At 33.3% G+C, this 21,465-nt stretch overlaps 2 protein-coding genes across 5 annotated transcripts; both read right to left on the bottom strand.

Annotated features, from left to right (window-relative positions):
- Positions 1-7,173: 7,173 nt before the first annotated feature.
- Positions 7,174-10,875, bottom strand: LOC114425237 (probable inactive receptor kinase At4g23740). Its single transcript, XM_028392077.1, has 2 exons — positions 8,844-10,875; positions 7,174-8,188 (listed from the first exon to the last, which is right to left on the bottom strand). Exons 1-2 carry the CDS (start codon positions 10,105-10,107, stop codon positions 7,545-7,547), a joined length of 1,908 nt encoding a protein of 635 aa, XP_028247878.1. The 5' UTR covers positions 10,108-10,875; the 3' UTR covers positions 7,174-7,544.
- A 1,824-nt stretch (positions 10,876-12,699) lies between these two features.
- LOC114425269 (putative glucose-6-phosphate 1-epimerase) lies at positions 12,700-21,266 on the bottom strand. Of its 4 annotated transcripts, none has more exons than XM_028392126.1 (15): positions 21,150-21,266; positions 20,654-20,741; positions 20,504-20,554; positions 20,093-20,212; positions 19,742-19,999; positions 18,737-18,808; positions 18,541-18,653; positions 17,884-18,101; positions 14,608-14,864; positions 14,408-14,464; positions 14,154-14,314; positions 13,768-13,902; positions 13,533-13,635; positions 13,250-13,349; positions 12,700-13,135 (listed from the first exon to the last, which is right to left on the bottom strand). In XM_028392126.1, exons 8-15 carry the CDS (start codon positions 17,903-17,905, stop codon positions 12,966-12,968), a joined length of 1,005 nt encoding a protein of 334 aa, XP_028247927.1. In that variant the 5' UTR covers positions 17,906-18,101; positions 18,541-18,653; positions 18,737-18,808; positions 19,742-19,999; positions 20,093-20,212; positions 20,504-20,554; positions 20,654-20,741; positions 21,150-21,266; the 3' UTR covers positions 12,700-12,965. The 4 variants fall into 4 exon arrangements, with proteins under 4 accessions (XP_028247927.1, XP_028247936.1, XP_028247945.1 ...); XM_028392135.1 differs by having other exon boundaries at positions 18,737-18,788; XM_028392144.1 differs by lacking the exons at positions 19,742-19,999; positions 20,093-20,212.
- Positions 21,267-21,465: the final 199 nt, after the last annotated feature.

The following is a 21,465-nucleotide window of genomic DNA, read 5'->3' as shown; positions in this document are numbered from 1 at the left end:
AATTTTTATAATTTCTTTTTACAAATTACTTTTTTTATTAAATAAACATGCATGTCTATGTGGCGAATCGGGCAGATCTTTTTCAACAGGAGTCAGCCTTGGCTGTCATTCTCACCGCTTCTCACTTTGTCTCAATTTGGGATCAATAATTCAAATGTTTGTGTTAAACAAGATTATTTAATATTTATATAAAATATCATAAAAACCTATATTTTTTGTCATTTAAATTTATCAGTTGCTTCACTATATAATTTTAACATATACCTATAATTCAAAGGTATCTTAATAACTTTTAACCACCGTCTAATTTTTCTAACACTTTCAACTACTCTTGCCCTGCATAGACCTAACAACAATTTTATTCAGCCTTTCCTCTCGTTATATCCACATTATTTTAATGCATTATCCCAACAAACAAATAAAAACAATATAATTTATATAACTTATTTGTTATGTGTTTATGGTAATATTTTTTATTTATGAAAATACAGTATTTTTTTATACAACGATTGAACTGAAGTGCAAACCTGTAACCTCATATATACTATTATAATTTCTTATCACTAGACCGACCTAAATAAATTATAACATGCGTTTTTTTTTTAAATCACCTAATTAATTTTCTTTTAAAATTATATAATTAACATATTTATATAAGATAAAATGTTATATTTATGGGAGAACAACATCTAGCTAACTTAGTAAGATTTATTTGTCTGAGAAAATATTAATTGAATGCCAGGATGAGGGTTCAACTATAAACAACTCAGTGAATAGTTTTTTCTCCCATGGGATTGGAGGATAACGATGAATTACGATGTCATTTTCTCATGTAAGATTGACCTTTACATGAATAGTAATTTATGTTTGGACCTCCTAGTAATGTCTAACTTCAAGGTTGCCCTAGGAAACGGTAGCAATAAGTATGTTGACAAAAAAAAGGTAGCTTAAGTATTTCTTTTTGGTTTACCAACAGAAAAAAGTCATTTATTACTAGTATTTATAAAATTTATTATTAGCTAGCTTAGCATAATAGTAATTAATTTTTTTCTCTGAATTGCTGTCTCAATTTTTCTCTATATGACGAATGAGTTTTCAGTAATTTTTTTTTCGTTTGGTGACATACTCCTATTCTCAAACTAATATAATAGAAATTTAAAATTATGAACTACGCAACAGCTACAATAATCTCATTTTTAATCGTGTAATCTAGATTATGTTTGTAATCGTATGAGATAGATCATATACACAAGTCTTGGCTAATGCTCCCACACTAACTTTTGCATTTAAGATTAAATGGATTTGGATCCTTTCCATCGTCCCGGAAAGAATTCAGTTTACCTTAAGTAATCTGGTTTAAAAGTTTAAAGCTGATGAACTTTATATTTTTCGGCCTCGATGTTAGAGTAGTCAAATTAATTTAATTTTAACTCATTATTAATTATGACGTTGGACCATGCTTGAGACGTAAAATTAATTAATTGACAATTTTTTTGCAAATGAAAAAGCAGTTTCGTCTTGGAAAAGTAGACAAGAAGCATATCTAGCAACATGCGTGAATTTAGTAATTTTTTTTTTTTACATACAATTACATATATGCTTGATAAAAAATTATTGAGAAATTCACCAAGAAAGAAAAGAGATTTTTGGGGAGACTTACCACATCAAATCCGGCCACAAGTTAAATCCAATGGCGTCGAGTTGTTTTACTTGGAAGTTGGCGCGAAATTGCAACGTACTAAATGCTCCTAAAGAATACAGAAACTTGCATTTATTCTCCAATAATGTGTATATAATCATATTAAAAAAATCAAATACTAGTAATTTACAATCTATTTAAACACTTGACCTTACTGGTAAAAATAGGAGAAAAAAAGTTTTGCAATTAGTATCCAAGTCCTTAATGGTAAGAGTAGGGGCACGTGATGCGCCATAAGCAGTGAATTAGACAAGTAAAGTTAATAAGTCTCTGAGGGACCATGTGCTCCGTCTGCGTACGTAACCAGCCTTATTAGTTGGAGCTGCAAATTGCGCCATCTCATAATAACTACTCACCTCTTCTTGGATTGTTTAACATGCACAGCTTCAAAAATTAAACTGCCAGAGAAATTATATATCACGTTTCTACCTGTGTTTTACTATAAGGACTGTTGATTAACAAATCAACAGCTAAAATTACAATAAAAATCAACTATTTGTTTAATAAGCTTTAAGTATAGTCTCATATTCAATTTTATTTTTTTTAACGATTATCAATGTACTTTGTAATCTTGGTAAGTATAATATTCTCCTTGTTTTAAACAACTAAATCTCTCGTATATTGATTGTGTGAATGGTGGATAAATTAGAAAAACTACAACAACTAAAAGTTTAAGACTGATTTTGATAAGTTCAAAAATAATTTTTCTTAATTGAAAGTAATTTTATTTTGGCAGCCAAACATTATAAATTCGATTGAAACTAAGATTGATTAGAATAAATATGCATGGCTGACTATGATTAATTCACCACCAAAGAGAGATCACTGACTCATATATAATTAGAGCAAAAAACTTTTTTCCCCCACCAATATCATCTTAACTCGCGTGCTATAAACAATTATCAAAAGAAATACTAGTAGTACTGTACTACTATAATCTGTGGAGTTTAATTTTTTTTTGGTCTTATTAATTAATGTAAACTCAATTTATTTTCGTTATTCCCAATTATAACGGACATTGCTTTGGTCTAATGGAAAGTGGCAGGCCAATATATAAAAGAACTTGGCGAATCGGATACCCCTGTAATTTAAAGCGAACTGCATGCTCACCCGCGGCGATCGAACCGCTCAACTCATCAACTTAATTTCGTTTTAATGCTCTATTTTATCATATGATAAAAACATTAAATAGTTAGGAACAGCTGTTTAAATTATACTCCTAAATGTACTGCCTAAAAGCAATGGTGGATTCAAATTTTTAGTGGAAAAAAAATAGTCTAATATTTTTTGAAACAAATAATTATATAAGTATTATTAAAAAATTAAAAACAGTAGAATCTAAAAGGATAAAATGAATAAAATAAGTATCAATTTATTATTTTTTTATCTTTTACAATTATTTATATTCATCTTATTAAAAAAATTATCTTGTGAGAACAAAATTTATTTTTTATGAAGATAAAAAATATTTATTCAATATATTTAAATAAAAAAAATTTACTTAGGGAATAATTAGCCTGTTATCTTCCACGTACATCCGCCACCGCCTAAAAGCATTAAGTAGTACACCTAAATGTTTTACTGGGAACATGAAAAGCCTTCACAAAGAATTCAACGAGTTGAAGAAATAAATTATCATGGGCATGGACTTTTATACTACCTCATTCAACAAGAGTGATAATATAAATCGGAACTGAAGTGTCATATATATATATATATATATATATATATATATATATATATATATATATATATATATACATATAATATATCATTATTATTAAGGATCTTGCCTATAAAAAAACATAATTAAACGCCTTTCAGGTGGGGATGGATCAATTGTTCTGAGACGGCCATTCTCGGTTACTAATTTTGTATTCCAAATTCCATGGTCTCTCCCTTCTGTTGTTTCTGTTTGCTACTGCAAGGGGTAAAAAGAGAGAGAAAAAAAAGAGCTTTTTCTACATTGGGCCAGCCAGCATTTCTTAACTGGGCCAGCAGAAATAAAGCCTTTGTTCAATTTGGACTGTTGCTTCCCACACCTTCGGTTGTTGCGGCATCGAATTCACGGCCGCGCTCACTGGACCAGTTGAAGGTCCATAGCTCTGGACTCTGAGACTATAATGCTATCCATTTGTTTGTGAAGGATTAAGTGGAACTGTTCTCAACACAAAATTAGAACAATAGAAAGTTATTTCTTTCTTTTTAGATATATTTCTGTGATGCGTAGATATATAAATATGGTATTTTAAAAAATAAACACAATTATATATTATGTTGCATTGATATTAATTTTTTATGTTAAAAAATTATCAAACTGAAAATTAAGAAACATTAGATCATTGGCTATTTGGTGCTATTCTCCTACAGTCCTCGAGCCATCACTAACAAAAAAAACCTTGCTGAAGCAAATTGTTATTTTTTAATTCCAAAAGTAAACCAGTTCGAAGAGCAATTCCATACACATTTTCCCGAATTTCCATACAATTAGCTTTATATGACAAGCACAAGTGGTTGAGATCTCTTGCTAGAATTGGTTAAACGTCATTTATCTCGCTAGAGGTTCTAATATTTTGACATGTTACTGAATTTATACATCTTAGGCATAATCCCATTACGAAATAATGAACAAAAAAAGTCATGATGTTCCTTATTACTTAATATGCAGAGCTGTATCGTCATTATTATTGACCAAATGACCAGAAATGCACATACATTGAGTGATTTAAAGGCCTAACTACCAGAGAAAAGGTAGCCATCTACCTCTATATATTGCACCTCAGTATGAATTCATGCATCTATGTCAAAACTTAATGTGCATAGTAGGTGGACAATCAATATGGTTTCAGACACATGAATATTGTATTTGAACGGTTCACTTTTCAGACAGGTTAACAAAATGTCTAAGGAGATCACTATCCCAAGCTAATATTCCCACACGAATAATTTAAACGACAGACATTTATTTGTGGAGTATTGCGCAGAACTCAGCTACTCGGACCCTATTACTCAGTTCTTTGATTAATATTTAATACATGATATAATAAAATCGTCAAACCCTCTCATCGTAAAGGGAATTGAATTAAGTTACTTGTGAGTCCATCTTCTTCTAGTGTACTCATGTTTGCACCAAAGGGTACATGAAGTTTACAAACTATAGTTAAAAGCAATGATATGGTACCAAAACAAGCAACAGGCAACACTCTAGTTGCCAACTGCAATGCTATTGCTAGAAGCTTCCTCAGTAATGCATGAGATCGACTTGAAACTATATTCAACCTACCGAGAACTTTTCCACATCATATCAAATTAGTTTATCTAGTCTCCTTCAATACGTCGAGGCAAATGCTCCACTTACTGTGAGTTAATTAATCTACCAATTAATCCATACGAGTAACTCAATTCACATCAAGATATCCCCAATTATATAATCTACACGTACACGCATAATAGATTTTACACTTTTAAGCAGGTAAGAATTTATGGGTAACACTTTAAGTTTAGAACTTCTACACCACTTACCAAAAGAAAAACAACATGTTATGAGCTGCAACTCAGTGAATTTCCCTAGTGTTCGAAGCCTAGAAACCTCCTAAGAGAAATGTGAGGGAAGAAAAGACTCTATTCAATACATAACTGCTTATATACACAATATAAAAATGTTGTGATACCAAGGAAAATATCCAAAAGATAACAAGATAACAGAAAAGGGAAATTAAAGGCAAGTGACAGATAACATATCCTAAGCTAACCAATGTTACAAAGCCAACTCAGCAATCCTATAATAGAATTGGTTAAATACAATTATCTAAATACTCTCCTTCATAACACAACACGTTACAAAAATGATCACAAGAATTTTTAGCAAGTATGGTCATATTCAAATCAAAGGGCAACAGACTGTTCTAACTTCGATGTGGTACATTAATTAGCTCGTTGTTTCATTCGAGAGAAAAGCATAACTCCAGTAATTGTTCACTTTCCCTTGCGAACTTAGATTTGTGACTCTCTCAGCGCATTGTGTTTTTAGAGGTTCTAAAAATACGAAACAGAAAACACAATAGCAATTTAAGGATATAAATAACTTAGGTGACCAGCTTGAATTGATAATTTAAAGGGAATCAGGGAAATAAATGGTCACCAACTTTTTATGAGGAGAATGACAAAAAATGGAATCATAAATCATTTGGTTGTAGGGAGAGATGGGTCAAATTAAGGAGACCTGAAGCTCCACGAAAGGTGATCACAGTCAGAGAAAAATTGCAAATACAATAACCATCGCCACAATATTAATGAGTTTGGATCTTATCTCTTGTTATTAGCAAGTACTGGAATAATATCTCCCCAGGACAGACAATTAGACAAAAACACAATTACAAAATAAAAAGTTCTGTAAATAATGACAAGTCTGGCAATAGTTGTATCTCTATTTCTTTTTATGTCGTGTTGGAATTCGCGCTTTGATAATATGAGAAGATTGTATACCTCTTTTATAACATGACAACACTACCTGGTGTGTTTAAACTAGTTTTATTATTAACAAAGAATTATATTGTAGCGAATTACGTGTCATTTATTTGAATGGAACTTGACTCAGATATCTTTATAGGTCTTGAGTTTCAACATTATGAATAAAAAAAATCAGTAATAAGAAATAAAATTCTATTAAAAAAAGTCAATTAAATTTTTCAGCAAAATTTAGTTAGTTAAAAAATCGATAAATATTTTCACTAATAAAATAGTGAAAAAATATTATAGCCAGTTGTTTCATTAATAGGTTAATTTGCATGTGATCGGTAAGTGATCGTCACATGCATAGCCATAATGGTTTACAATTAATTTTGTTTAATTATGGTGTGTTCTAACTTCTTCGGCCATCTTATGTTTGGTATTAACATATTTTTCAAAAAAATATATTTTGAGGAGTAAACCATTTACTTTACTAATTATTTAAATATTTTTATCACCGTATTAATCATATAAAACTTAACTATCACAATGTTAATCCTTCAAATATGAAGTTCAACTCTATAAAAAAAGTGAAAATTTAATTGAGCTGGTTGAAATTTATTTATAATTGGTGAAAATCTATCATGTATTCTAATTTTTTTTCTTTTCATCACTTGCATGAATCTTGTAGTCTCATCAGATAGAGGATTTTACTTAAAGTTGCTTGTCGTAATTTACGGTGTCGAGAAGCTCAAGAATCGCAAGCAAATGGACATTTCTTAAGCCTCCACCAAATCACCAAATGCCAAAAGGACATTTAGTAAGCCTCCACAAATGGAAAAATAAAGGTCCATCAAGTTATAGAATGTCAAAATGGAAAATCACAAATATATTTTTAACAACTCGCTGGGGTTACGTAGTTGATTAACGAAAACGGGTCATGCATGCACATATGGCAAAATGAAGGAAACAAGCAAAAGAGGTTTGCATCCATGTCCCAGTTGCGCCCAAGCTAAAACACAAGCTCAAGGAAAAGATCGAAATGTTTCATATCAGGTTAACAGCTAGCAAGACAAATAACCACATGATTGCACCATGATCATGTGGTGCTTCCTTCCCTCCACTCATTAAAATTACAATGATATAAAATCAATTAAATTAGTTTAGCTTTTTTTTTTTTTCTTTTGTGGTAAAAGCAAATTTGCTGAACAAGAATTACAAATGGAAAAGAGGTGAAAAGAACCATGCTCTTGTTCAGAATTTGGAACAAAACATTTTCAGATACACTCAAATCAAACAAAGGGGCAGCAAGCAGCTCTCTTTTTGTGAAGGGGTAGAAATTAAGGGAGTGAGTTGTCAATATCACACTGAGGGGATTCATCATTGATCATTCATGTTAAGTGGTTAAAGGGGTCTGTGTTGAACTTTCCACTTGGTTCTCAGATGATATTGATGGCTGATTCACTACTATCTCAATCTGCCTGACATTTTCTATCATTTTTACAAGTTCTAACATCTTAGGCCTCTGATCAGGAACCCTCACCACACATGACATGGCTATCTGCAACATTTCCACCATCTCTTCCTCTATATTGGGATATCTTATCAGCTCTAAGTCAAACACTTCAGCTGTCCACTCCTCTCTCACAACCGAATGAACCCATCTCACCAAGTGCACAATCTCATCGCTACCAGTTGTGTAGACGGGGGATTTCCCAGTGAGAAGCTCTAGTAACACCACACCAAAGCTGTAAACATCAGAAGGTTGAGTCGCTTTCCTCGTGTCTGTAACTTCAGGTGCTCTGTAACCAGCGGCTCGCGAGATCGGTATGGCAACTGAACTCATTATGGTTGCCAGGCCAAGATCAGATACACAACCATATTGTTTACTATTGAGAAAGATATTTGAGGATCTGATATTGCCATGTACAAGCTTCCCCCCATTCTCACAATGAATACAAGCAAGGCCTCGTGCAGCACCCAAAGCAATTTTCATCCGATTATCCCAATCTAAAGGCACCCTATCCTCTCCTCTTTTACCTGAAAAACTCAAAACATATTAGTCTTTATAAAAGTTTGAACAGTATAGTTATGCGGTATGTACTAAAACAAATTTTTCACGACAGATTTTTTTAATTTGATACATTATCATCTTTGGCACGAAAACAAGGCAAGAGCTTCAAACTTGTACCCCGAAAGCATTGAGCTTGTTCACACAACAACACTCGACTTAAATACAGAACACCAGCAATGAGCCCTCCCTCTGAGAAATTATTACGTGGTCGTGCTCAATCTTTATGTTAAGTATTACCAAGATTTTCAATTTGTAAGAAAATATTATAACACTTACTACATATCATATAGAAGTTGATTAGGACCACCATGGTTCTGGACCATAAATTAATTTATCCCTCTGTAGAGGAAGTAGAGATCTTTTGGGCTTTAGAACATACTTACAATCAGAAACTATATTTCAAACTTCAAATCTTATGTTGTCCATTAAATATTTCCATAGCCGAGAGAGTGAGATGAAGCTTATCCAGAGACAAAATTTTAACTGGTTTAACATACCAAACATGCAAGCAACCTTTCCTTTGAATCAAAACCAAGAAGCAACAACCACATCCAAGCACCAAAAACTGTTGAACATGAATATTAATTTGAAAATGCAGAAAAACAAAATTATGTTACATACCATGCAACAAAGCAGAGAGACTCCCCTGAGTGTAGTAATCATATACCATGAGTTTCTCATCTTTGGAATAGTAATACCCCTTCAGCTCAACAACATTCTCATGTTTAAGATTCCCAACAACCTCCATGAGCTGGTCAAAGTCCTTCTTTCCAACAGCCACCTCCTTCAACCTCTTCACAACAACAGTGGTAGCATCCTCCAGCGCAGCCTTATACGCAGCACCAAACGTCCCCTTCCCCAAAACCTCAGCAGAAGCCCTCAACAAATCCTCCAAGTCAAACGCATAACTACACCCCTCAAAGAAAACAATTTTATTATTTGCATCCAGGTCCCTCGACACTACTTTTTCCGGAGACATATCTACCTTTTGCAACTTCAGAGCAAATGAATCTCCATTCTTCTTCTTTCTCGACCAGCACACAAAGATAAAACCAACAAATGCCGCGAGACCAATAAGAGAAGCAGCAACAATAACCCAAAACACCGTGGCCTCGCCGTGTTTTGCAGATTTAGAAAATGGAGCTAAAGGAGAGGTTTCAAGAGAGACATTGTTTCCAACGAATGCGGAGTTGGGAAACCTCTGGAGGAGAGAGACAGGGATTTGCCCAGAGAGCGAGTTGTTGGCGAGATTCATGGCAGTGAGCTGAGCCAAATTGGAGAGCGAGAGAGGAATGGTGCCGGTGAAAAAATTATTGGACAAGTTGACAACAGAGAGGTTCCTCCAAGCAGAGAAGTCCGGTAAGGGACCCGTGAAGTTGTTATACTGAAGATAGAGAAAGGAAAGGTTTTTGAGATTGGAAAAATCACAAGGGAAATGACCATTTATGAAGTTGGATCTGAGGCTGAGTGTTTGCAACCCCGTGACGCGGCTTATTGTGTTGGGAGGGATGGTTCCGTGAAACCCGAAACCTGGCAAGTGAATGGCTATAACTCGTGACCTATCTCCATTACAGGTTACACCGGTCCAGGAGGTACATGGGGAAGAGCTTGCGTTCCAATTCAGGGATCTTGAAGGAGGCAACTTTTCCAACAAGTCAAGCAATGCTTGCTTGTCTGAGATGGGCTCTGCTGCATTTGCTTGGAAGAGAATGAGAGAAACCAAGTAGATGAAGCACAAAATGCGTTCCATCATCCAGCAGAGAACCAGCTGCTTCTGCTGCACACACTCAAGCCAACCACCACTGGTTTTCTGGAAAACAAAAACAAACAACGAGACGGACAACTTACCTCCAAAAAGCAGAAGCGGACACACAGAAACTTGCATAGAAGATTGTGCCACCTATGTTTGTCACTTTTTGTTCCAGTAAAAAATAAAATAGAATTTCCTAGCACAAAGTTACTGGTAGTTTGAGTAAAATTAAGTTTTAATTCTTTAAATGTACTAGCATCGTATTGGAGTATACTACTTAAAAGAAGAGATTTTATTAAAAGTGCTCACCAGATTTTTCAACTTTCAAGATAGATTAATAATCTGACAAAAATAACATGGTGAAAAAGAAAAAGAAAATCTAAAAATTTATTGGAAGGAAAAGGAAAGTGGAGGCTGAGACTCTGCACTTGGCCCTATTGTCGACACATGTCGTTTACTTTATGTTTTTTTTGTTTTCCTTTCCAGATCTGCCTTCTGTTCCTCAAAAGTCATCCTTTAGCGGCATTGCGATTACCAAAAGGAGGCAAAGCGAAAATGAGTGAGGGAAAAAACGTACTACGAGTTATGATTCAAGAGAAAATATTGGCGATTGGTAGAAAGGTACTATAATATAGCATCCAATGCAAATGCTAACAGAATGCCTGTTTTTAACGGGGTTGGAAAAATTGGAGTTACAAAGTGAGTTATATGTGCTGGATAGTATTGGATTGGAGGTGAATGCCTCTGTTCCCGACCAAAAATGTATGCCGATCGATACTTCTTTTTAACCTTGTGCTGGATAGTTTTATGAATTAGGAGGTAAAATCCGAAAGTTAATGCAAGGGTCATGTGAGTGTGAGAAAATATATGAGTACTTTTAAGTTGAAACTATAAATAGGATTTATTTCATCAGGTGTAGGCAGTGGATTCCTTCAATCACCTCACTAACAAAAAATGGACTCCTTTAATTTACTGTCATCACTCTCGTCACCTGCATTTTATTCATCTAAAGGATGCTTGGATTGTCTTCTGACACGGAGTAGATTGTAACTACATTCATAAACTAATAATAATAATAATAATTACTTCTTATTTATAATATCAAATTAAAAGTGATGTTGTTTCTCTTTTTTGACTGGAAGACTTAATTTGTATTATCTCTTGCATTATTAGAAGAGAGAGAAAAGTTCATAAAAAAAAGGAGAGAAAAAATGTCAAGTAATTATAGTTTGAGAAAAAGATATGAATTTAGAAAAAAATTATTGTTATTTTTTATTATATATATAAAAATTTGTGCCTATATTTTAATTTTAATTATTATTTTTGAAAAATATTATGAATTATGATAAATTTAGTTATAGAATTAAAAATATTTATTTTAAATTATTATTTTCACAAAAATATTTTAAAATAATATATATATATATATAACTAAAATAAAATTAAACATAAGTATCGAAGACGATGTAATATTTTCTTAATATCTAATTGAAGACAATGTAATATTAGCACCTCTCGGAAGAGGAGAGTGTAATTTATTCAAAATGAAATGATTTTATTTGGAGAGAGACAGTGTGTTCTACTTAGGTCTGTCCTACTTGAACAATTTGCTTGATATGAGACATTTCTTGTAAAACACGATGTTAAAATTGAAATTTTAATGATATTATTTTTTTATTTGAACATGAACATGAAATTGTTTTTAAAAAATTCTGAATACACTAATTCACTTTTTGTAATTTAATTTATTATTTTATGTACCCGCTACCTTTGACCCCACCTTTGATCTTTTTCATGTCACCCCTTGTGATTTCAACATCCTCGACAGCAACAATCTTGTGGTCCCCTCCATGACTTATTCTCAGCAGGTTGCAATGCAGCATCACTACTGTACACCATGTCTCTCTTCTGGTTTAGTCTGAAATCAACAACAACACCATCTTGCCAATGGAAAATTACTCCTCCTCCATTCTTGTGGATAGCAAGAGAGACATGTTTCATTCCTTTTGGGGGCCAACAATGAATGACACCATCATGTTTGTGTTTGATGAACCCATTTAAACTGAAGCTGCTATGTCTCTTATTATTTCCCTATTATTTCATATGATTAATTTTATGGAGGGGGAACCAACTTCCACCACAAAGTTGGTGCTTGGGACTCCCTGCAAACTCCTTCTTTGGTGCATGTAAATTGCCATCAGATGAAACTATGGAGACAATATAGCAATACTATGTCTCTATGATAATGAATACCTTACATCACTTAGATAATTAGTCTTTAGATAATTAGTCTTTGATATATACATAAAGATTGTATGTATATATGTATATAGATTTATGATTAGCGAGGTATATATTATTTGTATGATAAGTATGTTTATCTTATAATTAGACTTTGGAGGACGTCCTCTTGATTAGCACAAATCATCTGATATATATTACCAGAATATTATTATAAAGAATATTATCATAAGTATTATATATTACTTACTTTGATGGCGTTATATATCTCTATCTTATACTTTGTCTTGAAAGTTGACTAAAAAAGTGCGCATCACAATTTATATTATATAACTCCTATATCAGTATGTAAGGTAAATAATGCCTAATGTAAATAATACCTACCTATATATAAATAAAACTTTGTCTTGAATTATTTCAAAAAAATTTCTAAATATACTAATTTACTTTCTGATTTTTTTTTTTAATTTTATGTACTCGATAAGCAATCACAAAGCATACTAACAAGTTTTTCATAACCATAAACTTTTCAAAAGTTAACAATTTCATGTACATCACTTACATGTGAAATTGGAAAGGGATTTTATTTTGAAAAGTATCCCTTTTATTTAAAGACATGCTTATGACTTATACTAGATTTACCCAAACTATCACTTGCTAAAAAAACAAACTACCACTTGCTAAAAAAAAATGCTTAGTGGTATTATTTTTGTTAGTATTTGTTTTCAGTCTGCATATAAATCCACTGCAGATCATGAACATGGAAGAACTGAGAGCTCCAAGCGGCCTGTCCATTCTTCTCCTGGTCTCAAGGTGATTGATTTTTCAACTGCTGCACCATCAACACATAGCATCTGTTTGTACTCTTCATCCCCTAAATCTACTATGGACTTGGATTTTCTTTCCCAAGGATTCCAAACAACTATGCAATGCCAAATCAAAAAATGATTTTTTAGTTTGTGTAAGGAAATGAGAGAAACAATCTAACAATAGTTTCTGATTTTGAGTTGGAAGCATTGTTTACAAAGAAACTTACCAACATCTGGAAGTCCTTCCTTTCGTATCACAAATGTTCTCTTCTTTTCATGGTCTAGAACAGCTACGGTATTGCTGGAATCAAGGTAGACCCGGTCTACCTGTAGATGAAAAAAAAAAGTATATTAAAAATGATATTAAATTGTTTATTTCTCTCACCAATTAATTATTAAAATATAACACAACTATTTTATTTTATTGTGAATTATGTTTATAAAGCAAGCACCTTCATGACCATGCCATGAATAGGAATTGACTTGAATTAAACATATGAGTTGTCTCACCTCTGATTCAAATGTCAAAGCATCTCCTTGTTCCGTGAAACGTTCTTTCTGGTGCAGATTGTCAAGATAGTCAAGAGTTTCCAACCCTTCTACCCTCACTTCACTGTCAACAGTAAACACAAGGTTATGTTTATGCATGACTTTCAACTCATTAAATATTCATGATTCTTTTTCACAATAGTCTTTTAGTAAATAGACCAATCCTACATACAATATATTTACAAATTATACAGACCTGATATCTGAGACGGAAAAATATGTATGATATGCAATGGAGAAACTAAAATTCTTGCCATTGACATTCCTGATGCGAGATGTCAAAGTCAAATTTCCATCTGCGGCCAAAGAGACCCTTAGGCGAAACTCGAATCTGATTAAAATAAGAAGTTAAAAAGGTGCATCAAATATTGTCATTCATTGAAACTGGAAAGAAATATCCTGCAATTTTATGTAGAAAAATTAACAATTACTTTGGCATATTGTTTTTGCTATCATATTTGACAAAATTCACTAGTTTTTTTATTCTTGTAGAGAGGTTGGGACTACAACAGAATGGTTTTCAATAAATCTTCCCAATTGATGTAAGACCACTAAATTCAAATGCAAAAAATGGGTCTGTACCTATGTGGCCATATTTTCATATCGTCTTCTGATGGTTTGAGAAGCAAGTCAATATAAACTTTTCCATTGAAATCTCCAGCAAGCGATGGAGGATCTTTCTCAATAAACCAGATTTTGTTCCTCGCAAATCCATGTTGCTCCAGAGTTCCTCGATTCCCAAACTGAAAAAAGTACTCAAATTCTACTTGCTATCTATCTATTTTATGTATTTCAGCGTTATGAAGTATTAATTAAATTTTAAAAAAAAGTTATACCTGTGGAAAACAAATTGGAATTCCTCCCCGCACGGCTTTGGGAGGACTAAAGATTGCCTAATTGAAAAGAAAGAAATATCATCAACAAAAAAATTCACGAAATTGATTCTGAGATTAAGAAATAACAGGGTCAATGTCATATCTTGATATAATGATAAAGAAGGTTATTAGGAGAATGATATTATGAATGAGTGGATTACCTTGTTACTTATAAAGAGTAACTCCTCACGGCGTTCTGTTTTCCAAGAAAGAACCTGGCCTCCTTGCAAACTAACCGTAGCTGAAGCTCCACGGTTGTTTCGAAGAACGAGTAGGGGTATTCCATTCTTGTCTTTGGTAAGTTCAACTCCAGCTGCGGTTGCGGTTGCGGTTGCGGTTGCGGCTGCTCTGTTATCACTTTCTCCGGAAGTGGTATTCATCTTCAATTCAAGGAACGGTGTGTCGTCTTGCCTGTAAGCTATGGACGTGAAAAATGAATTGGCAGAGGTTAGTGAAAGCAAGTTTGACGTGAGGGAAAAGGGTGAGCAGTCATGACTCTTGTGACAAAGCCCCAACTAACTAGTAACTACCTTGAGCGTAGATCCACAAACAAAACTGAAAAAAGACTAATCAATTTTCCGCACCGCCAGTTCCTAACCGCTACCCTTTATATTTCAGTTATCTCTAACGGATCAATAAATTTGGAATCCCAAGTCCAACACCAAGTCAATTCTAACGGGCATGCCTTTAGGAAAATGCTCTTTTGTATAAAATGGTACTATTATATTTACATTAGTATTATTTATCTTGATATAATTTTATATTTCTTTAATCTTATAATTTAAATATATGAATGCTCAGATTAATATAATATGTTAACAAATTGGATTGAACTAATCTTATTTCATCTCATATATTCACTTTTAATCCAAATTTTAAGAGAGTTAAGTGATGTTAAAATTAATAAAGTGTTATTTATCTAAAAATAATTTGTATTTGATAATAATATTTTAGAGCTATTCTTAGAAAATTAACTTTATTTTTTTTTTGGTATTGGAAAATTAACTTTATTTGGATAATAATGTAGCATTAATTTTAAATATAAATATTGTTACAAACTAGTACTCAATAATAATAAAGGGCGGATCTTGAAGAATAATTAAATAGGTTAGTTAAATGAAAAAAAAGTGATATACTGAAAGGGTCATAAACATAATCCTTAGCGTTATGGGTATGACTAGTTTCAAATTAGGCTAATAAACATTTTATAGATCATAAGATTATTTGGTTTAAAAGTCAGCAACAAGCAAGGGATCTATTGTCTATATAGGCGCGTTGAAGGGTTCCATGGACTCTGCAATACCAGAATTAACGACCCAGTTACGTGACAAATCAGAATATGCTCTTTCAAACCCCCAAGAGATTAGACGTGGACCTAATTGCATGTTTGATTCTATGTCTTGGACGTGAGTTTTCACATTTCAAACACGAATTTAATATATATTGGAGTATATCTCAAACATGAATTCTTCTTTCTTAATGGTTAGTTTGAAGTAAAGTTAGTGAATTGTGTGAAACATGTAAATAAGACCTCAAGTCTAGGTAAATATGCCTGTTAGTGCTGGAAAGGAGATCAATATACAATCCGCACTCAAGTCATACAGCAAAAATGGCAAAACATGAGATAGTGACTAGATCATTGCTTTTGTTGGATCTAAGCGCGAAATGAATTCATGTTTCATTTCGTAAATTACACATGAAAACTCAAATAAGATCAAAGTTGGGAATTTATAGTCTTTAAAACGAGGGTTTGGAGTTAGAAAGAAGAGAGCTAAAGGGAGAATGCCAATGGGGCACTTTATCCTTCAGAATAGTCGGGGACATGCTAGGTGCACCCAGCAACATTGCTGGTGCACCCAGCAATTAGGTGAATGGGCAAAATTGCCCTTGCATTAAAAAAGATAATTTTTTCTTCCGGAAGAACCTTCTTCCGGAAGAACAATTTGTGTTCTTTCGGAAGAACCTTCTTCCGGAAACTTTCCGGAAGAACTTTTTTCCGGAAGAACCTTCTTCCGGAAGAACAATTTGTGTTCTATCAAAAGAACCTTTTTTCCGAAAACTTTCCGGAAGAACCTTCTTCCGGAAGCTTTCCGGAAAAACCTTCTTCCGGAAGAACAATTTGTATTCTACCGGAAGAACCTTCTTCCGGAAAGCTTCTGGAAGAAGGTTCTTCCGGTAGAACAATTTGTTCATCCGGAAGAAGGTTCTTCCGGATGAACAATTTATTCTACCGGAAGAACCTTCTTCCGGAGAAGCTTCCGGAAGAAGGTTCTTCCGGTAGAACAAATTGTTCATCCGGAAGAATCTTCTTCCGGAGAAGTTACCGGAAGAACTTCTTCCGGTAGCTTCTCCGGAAGAAGGTTCTTCCGGTAGAATAAATTGTTCTATCGGAAGAACCTTCTTCCGAAAAAATAATTATTTTTTTTAACAGGGGCAATTTTGCCCATTCACTTAATTGCTGGGTGCACCAGCAATGTTGCTGGGTGCACCTAGCATGTCCCGAATAGTCGGCGCACTTTGCTTAGTCAACGTGCATGAATGTGATCGAAAAATGAATAAGGGAAATTAAAAAAAAAAATAACTAATGAATATCATTGCACGCAGCTAGACTAATTACCAACCATAAACCGAAAACTTGTCTCAAGCGTCCGAGGATAGTCCAACAGCGCCGGCCATTTTAGAGAAAAATATCGTATGATTAAAGTTGTGTATTCGTCTAATTAAAATAGTGTTTTTTTCTTTACAAATATATAGTATGTTTTGAAATTAAATATTTTTTAAAATTGATAATAATTTTTAAAGCATTAAATATATTATAATTCTTTACAACCAATTAATAATTTCCCCATTTTGAACGACCAATTAGAAGCAAAATCGAAGATCAGACTAGGTATAATAAAATAACGCGAGGTTGGTTTCGGTTAGAGCTAGGACATCGTAACTTTAATGTTTCGTATTTCTTAGACAGAATCGTAAGAAAAACTCCCCGTTAGATACGCAAATGAAAGTGCACTCTAAAATAATTTTTTGAGAAACTTCCCGGAAGTTGCTTCCAACTACTCCCGTTAACCAATTGAAGTACTGGGGAAAATGCCCAATTTCCACCTGAGAATTTACGAGGAAATTAATCCTTTTCTTTTCACCTCTCGTGCTAGAGTAACTGGGTATAAATAGGGACGGAAATACTTCTTATGATCTAATTCGCATTATTTATTATTGATGGTTTTTTTAAAGACATTATTGATGTTTTTAAAAGCTTACTCAACTATCAAATTTTGAAGTCTTTTAAAAAATCTTTTACACCTAGCAGTTAGTTGAATTTATTTTGTCTCTCAAGAATGTTCTTTAATTGGCAACAATGGACTAATTATTATTTTTTAAATGGGGAAGGAACAGTTTCTCAAAATCAGACGACCATGATGCAAAATTCTCAATACCTTTGAACATTCTGAGGAGCATCTAAGTATGTGTTGTCACAGAGGCATAGCTCCCCGCATTCAAGTGGAAGAATCAACTGCTGGTTGAAATTATCATAACAGAAAATCACCTAAGGTTAAAATGATCATGGAGGAAGTAACGGGTTTCTGTTAGCTATAGATCCTTCTGTCACTCTAATTGTCAGTGGAAAGTCGTCATACTGCTGCACAAATTGCACCTGAAAGATGGGAAGAAAACATTATATATAGTAATTTCATTTAGATGGAACTGTGAAAATCCATCTTTTGTGTACGAGTACATAGTAATTCTCTTTTGCTAAAAAAAAAGAAGGATGCATTAGTTTTAATACTTACCCTTTTCCAGCCTAAAAGCCCCGTTACCTAAGATTAGTACTACTTAATTCGTAACAGTTAACTTAATACACATCCAATGTGATTTGTTTGAGGATAAAGTATGCTTTTGGTCCCTCTAAAATATGTGAAATCTGGAATTGTTTCTTTCAAAGTTTTTCGTCCCATTTCAGTCCCTTTTTAATTTTAACATGTTATCCAGTATGTTAACTTTGTTAGTGAATTTGCTTACATGGTAGACTGGGTTGAACAGTGAACACAACTATCTAGTATATGTGAGAGAGAAGAGGGTAGAGAGAAATTGACCTGAGGACCAGGAGGAGCAGCAAAACTTTGTTTCATCAAGGTATTGTACATCAAGCCCAATAAACCATGATCCAATGCTTACATCATCGTGTGCATATGTACGCAGAATAAATCTGCAAAGTGAACATTTCATATTGATACCGCATTCTAAGGAAATTATTACAACCATACATACACACAAAAAGGAAAACTATACCTGTTTATTGAAACAAACTGAGCCAATGCTTTTGAAACGACATAGACCTCACCTGAAGCATGTCGAAAGTATCTGAATCAAACAAGCATGAATATGAATGTCAATAAAGAAAGTCCAAGAAAATGGAGAGAGAAACAATTTCTGGATCTAATAACATGATTTAGACGAAGTATTTTTATAGGAGTCCTTGGATAAGTTTTTAAAGAACACTTTTATAGCATTTTATTTTTAACTTTTTTTTGAAAGCTGAGGCAAGATCTAAGACAGTTTTTTTAATGGTTTTCTTTTTTAAAAAAACAATTATCTAATATTATTATAATTTTTTTACTTATATTTTAAATATACAATCATATTGAGGAAAACCATTAAAAAAATCTTATTCATCCGAGGCATATGACAATCAAGTGTTGTTTGATACTCATCCATGCATCATTCTCGGTGGAAATTGTCAGTGCGGAATTTTTATACATAAAAATCAAGTTTATTTAGCATTATTGATCAAAACTTTACTGCTGCATAAGCTCACGAAGGGAATTATTATCATGGGAATGAAACATCTTTTAATAAGGTATCAGTAGATTGGGTAAATTTTTCAGAAATAAATAAATAAAAGTGATAGCCTCATACAGACTGGTGCTTAGTAAAAACCAACTGGAAATTTCTTCCAAACACGGTGATATCCGAGAAAGAACAATTTTAACTTTATGATCAATATCTCACATAAAATAAAAAATTTAAATATATTTTTATCTCTTATATATACCTATATATACCTGACTTTTTCATTTGATTCCTCATTTTTTTTAAATAGACTCTCTCATATTTGAACAGTTTTATTTAAATTCCTACTGACATGTTTCATAAATTTCATAAATATTTAATAGCACGAAATTTTAAAAACAGTTAATATTTGTTTTAAAATTAAATTTAAATTTTCTGACACTAAAATTTCTCAGAATTAATTAAAGTAAAAAAAATTCTCTTATCATTTTTTTTAAACCTCACCCTCTCTGTCTCTCACAAGTTCTTCAATGGAGTGGGGCCCGCTGGGGTTCCCTTTCCTCCGGTTCATGAGAGCCGCTGCGATTTTTGAGACCCGCGAGCACTTCGGCCGGCGCGGAGGCCGGAAAGCGGCGCCGCCAGTCCTCTTCTTCCTCACGATCTCGGTGGTGGCAGTGCAAGCCAAGGTGGTCCTGCAATCCAAATTCCGGTAGCGGCAGGTAGTTGCACTCGAAGAGGTAGTCGCAGAGAGAGTTCGTTATTCTGACGAGATAATTTATATGTTTGAAACCAAAAAAAAACGAGAAAAAAATTTGAGGGAATAAACATAAACATAAACATTATTAGAAGACACACATTAGGTGGTCTGCAGAAAGTGGTATGGGTCTTGCTTCTGGTACAGGTGCTGCCTCTGAAGTTCCTTGTTTGTGGCCTTGGGTTTAAAAATACCACTTTTGCGCTGTTGGTTGTGTAGGACTACATGTTGAGAGAGAAACTGAATGAGTGAATTAAATGATTCAGGCGAATTTTAACAGCCGAGAAAATTTAAATTTAATTTAAAAATAAATATGGATCATTTTTTAGCACCATAAATCACACCATCAAATATTCAAAACGGACACATCATTACCTACCCACAGTGAGAATTTAAAATAAAAATTTTCAAATATCAAAAAAACCTGATAAAATGAAAACATTTATCTGGTGTCAAATATAAAATTTATATAACAAACATAAAAAACATACAGTTAACTCTGTATTACTTACGATTTTCCATCGCCAAATTTTCACCAGTCTGGCTCGAGCCATTTATGTGTCCTATAAAATAAGATTCAGACAGAGTGAGAAAAGTGAAGAAATTCTAATACCAAAATAAACTATTCTAATTTCCCAATGATGCATTTTGAAAATACTCACGGCTCAGAGAAAACTTGGCCTGATTTCATACAACCAATATAAACACGGGGCTTGTCCAAATGAGAAGTTAGCACTCCTCCAAGAGCATCTATAGAAGCAATTATTTCACATAATCAATGACACAGCAAAGAACCTACAAGGCTACAACAGCTAATAATGCTAAATCTAATTGGGGATTTAATCAATGCCATCAATTCTGAATCTTCACAATTTTCTAGGAATTCAAGAAATTTCTCTAACTTTGGGGGTGGGGTTCCAGCTCATCAACAAATTATCGGTACCAATAGTTTCCCTTGTTTGTTTTTCATGAATGGTATGCTCTCCAGTCTCTCTGGAGCTATAGTGCAAACTATGGAATTTTATATATGATTTCTTCTAATACTTAAAAACAGCTTTTTGCTTGCAGAAAACCTTGTGTTGTGTATATATACTAGAGAATTGAGATGCAATGATGCATTATATTTTAAAGTGCCCGACAGAATTAAGGACCACATACCAAGATTAACATAGACATCATCATTGACCTTGGCATAAAATTCAGCGTCCCAGTTGCCCACTGCATAAATGAAGAATGATTTCATCTTATTTGCTTTTTCTTCAGGTGCCTCCACTTGATTATCCTTTAAAGTAAATCTAAATGGCATCAGCATATTTGCTTGTTGCATGTATTAAATTATATGCATATAACTTCATGCCAAGCATCTAAATATCAACCAAGAGGCTTATCAAGACACACTTCAAATTTACCACATATATTATTATACTCCCCTGTCTTTGTCGTACCCCAAACTCTAGAAGTTCTCCAATTGGTT

This window comes from Glycine soja, chromosome 1 (genome assembly GCF_004193775.1).
Source record: "Glycine soja cultivar W05 chromosome 1, ASM419377v2, whole genome shotgun sequence".
NCBI lineage: Eukaryota > Viridiplantae > Streptophyta > Magnoliopsida > Fabales > Fabaceae > Glycine > Glycine soja.
Note: the sequence above shows the minus strand (reverse complement) of the source record. Positions and strands in the feature narration are given on the sequence as shown.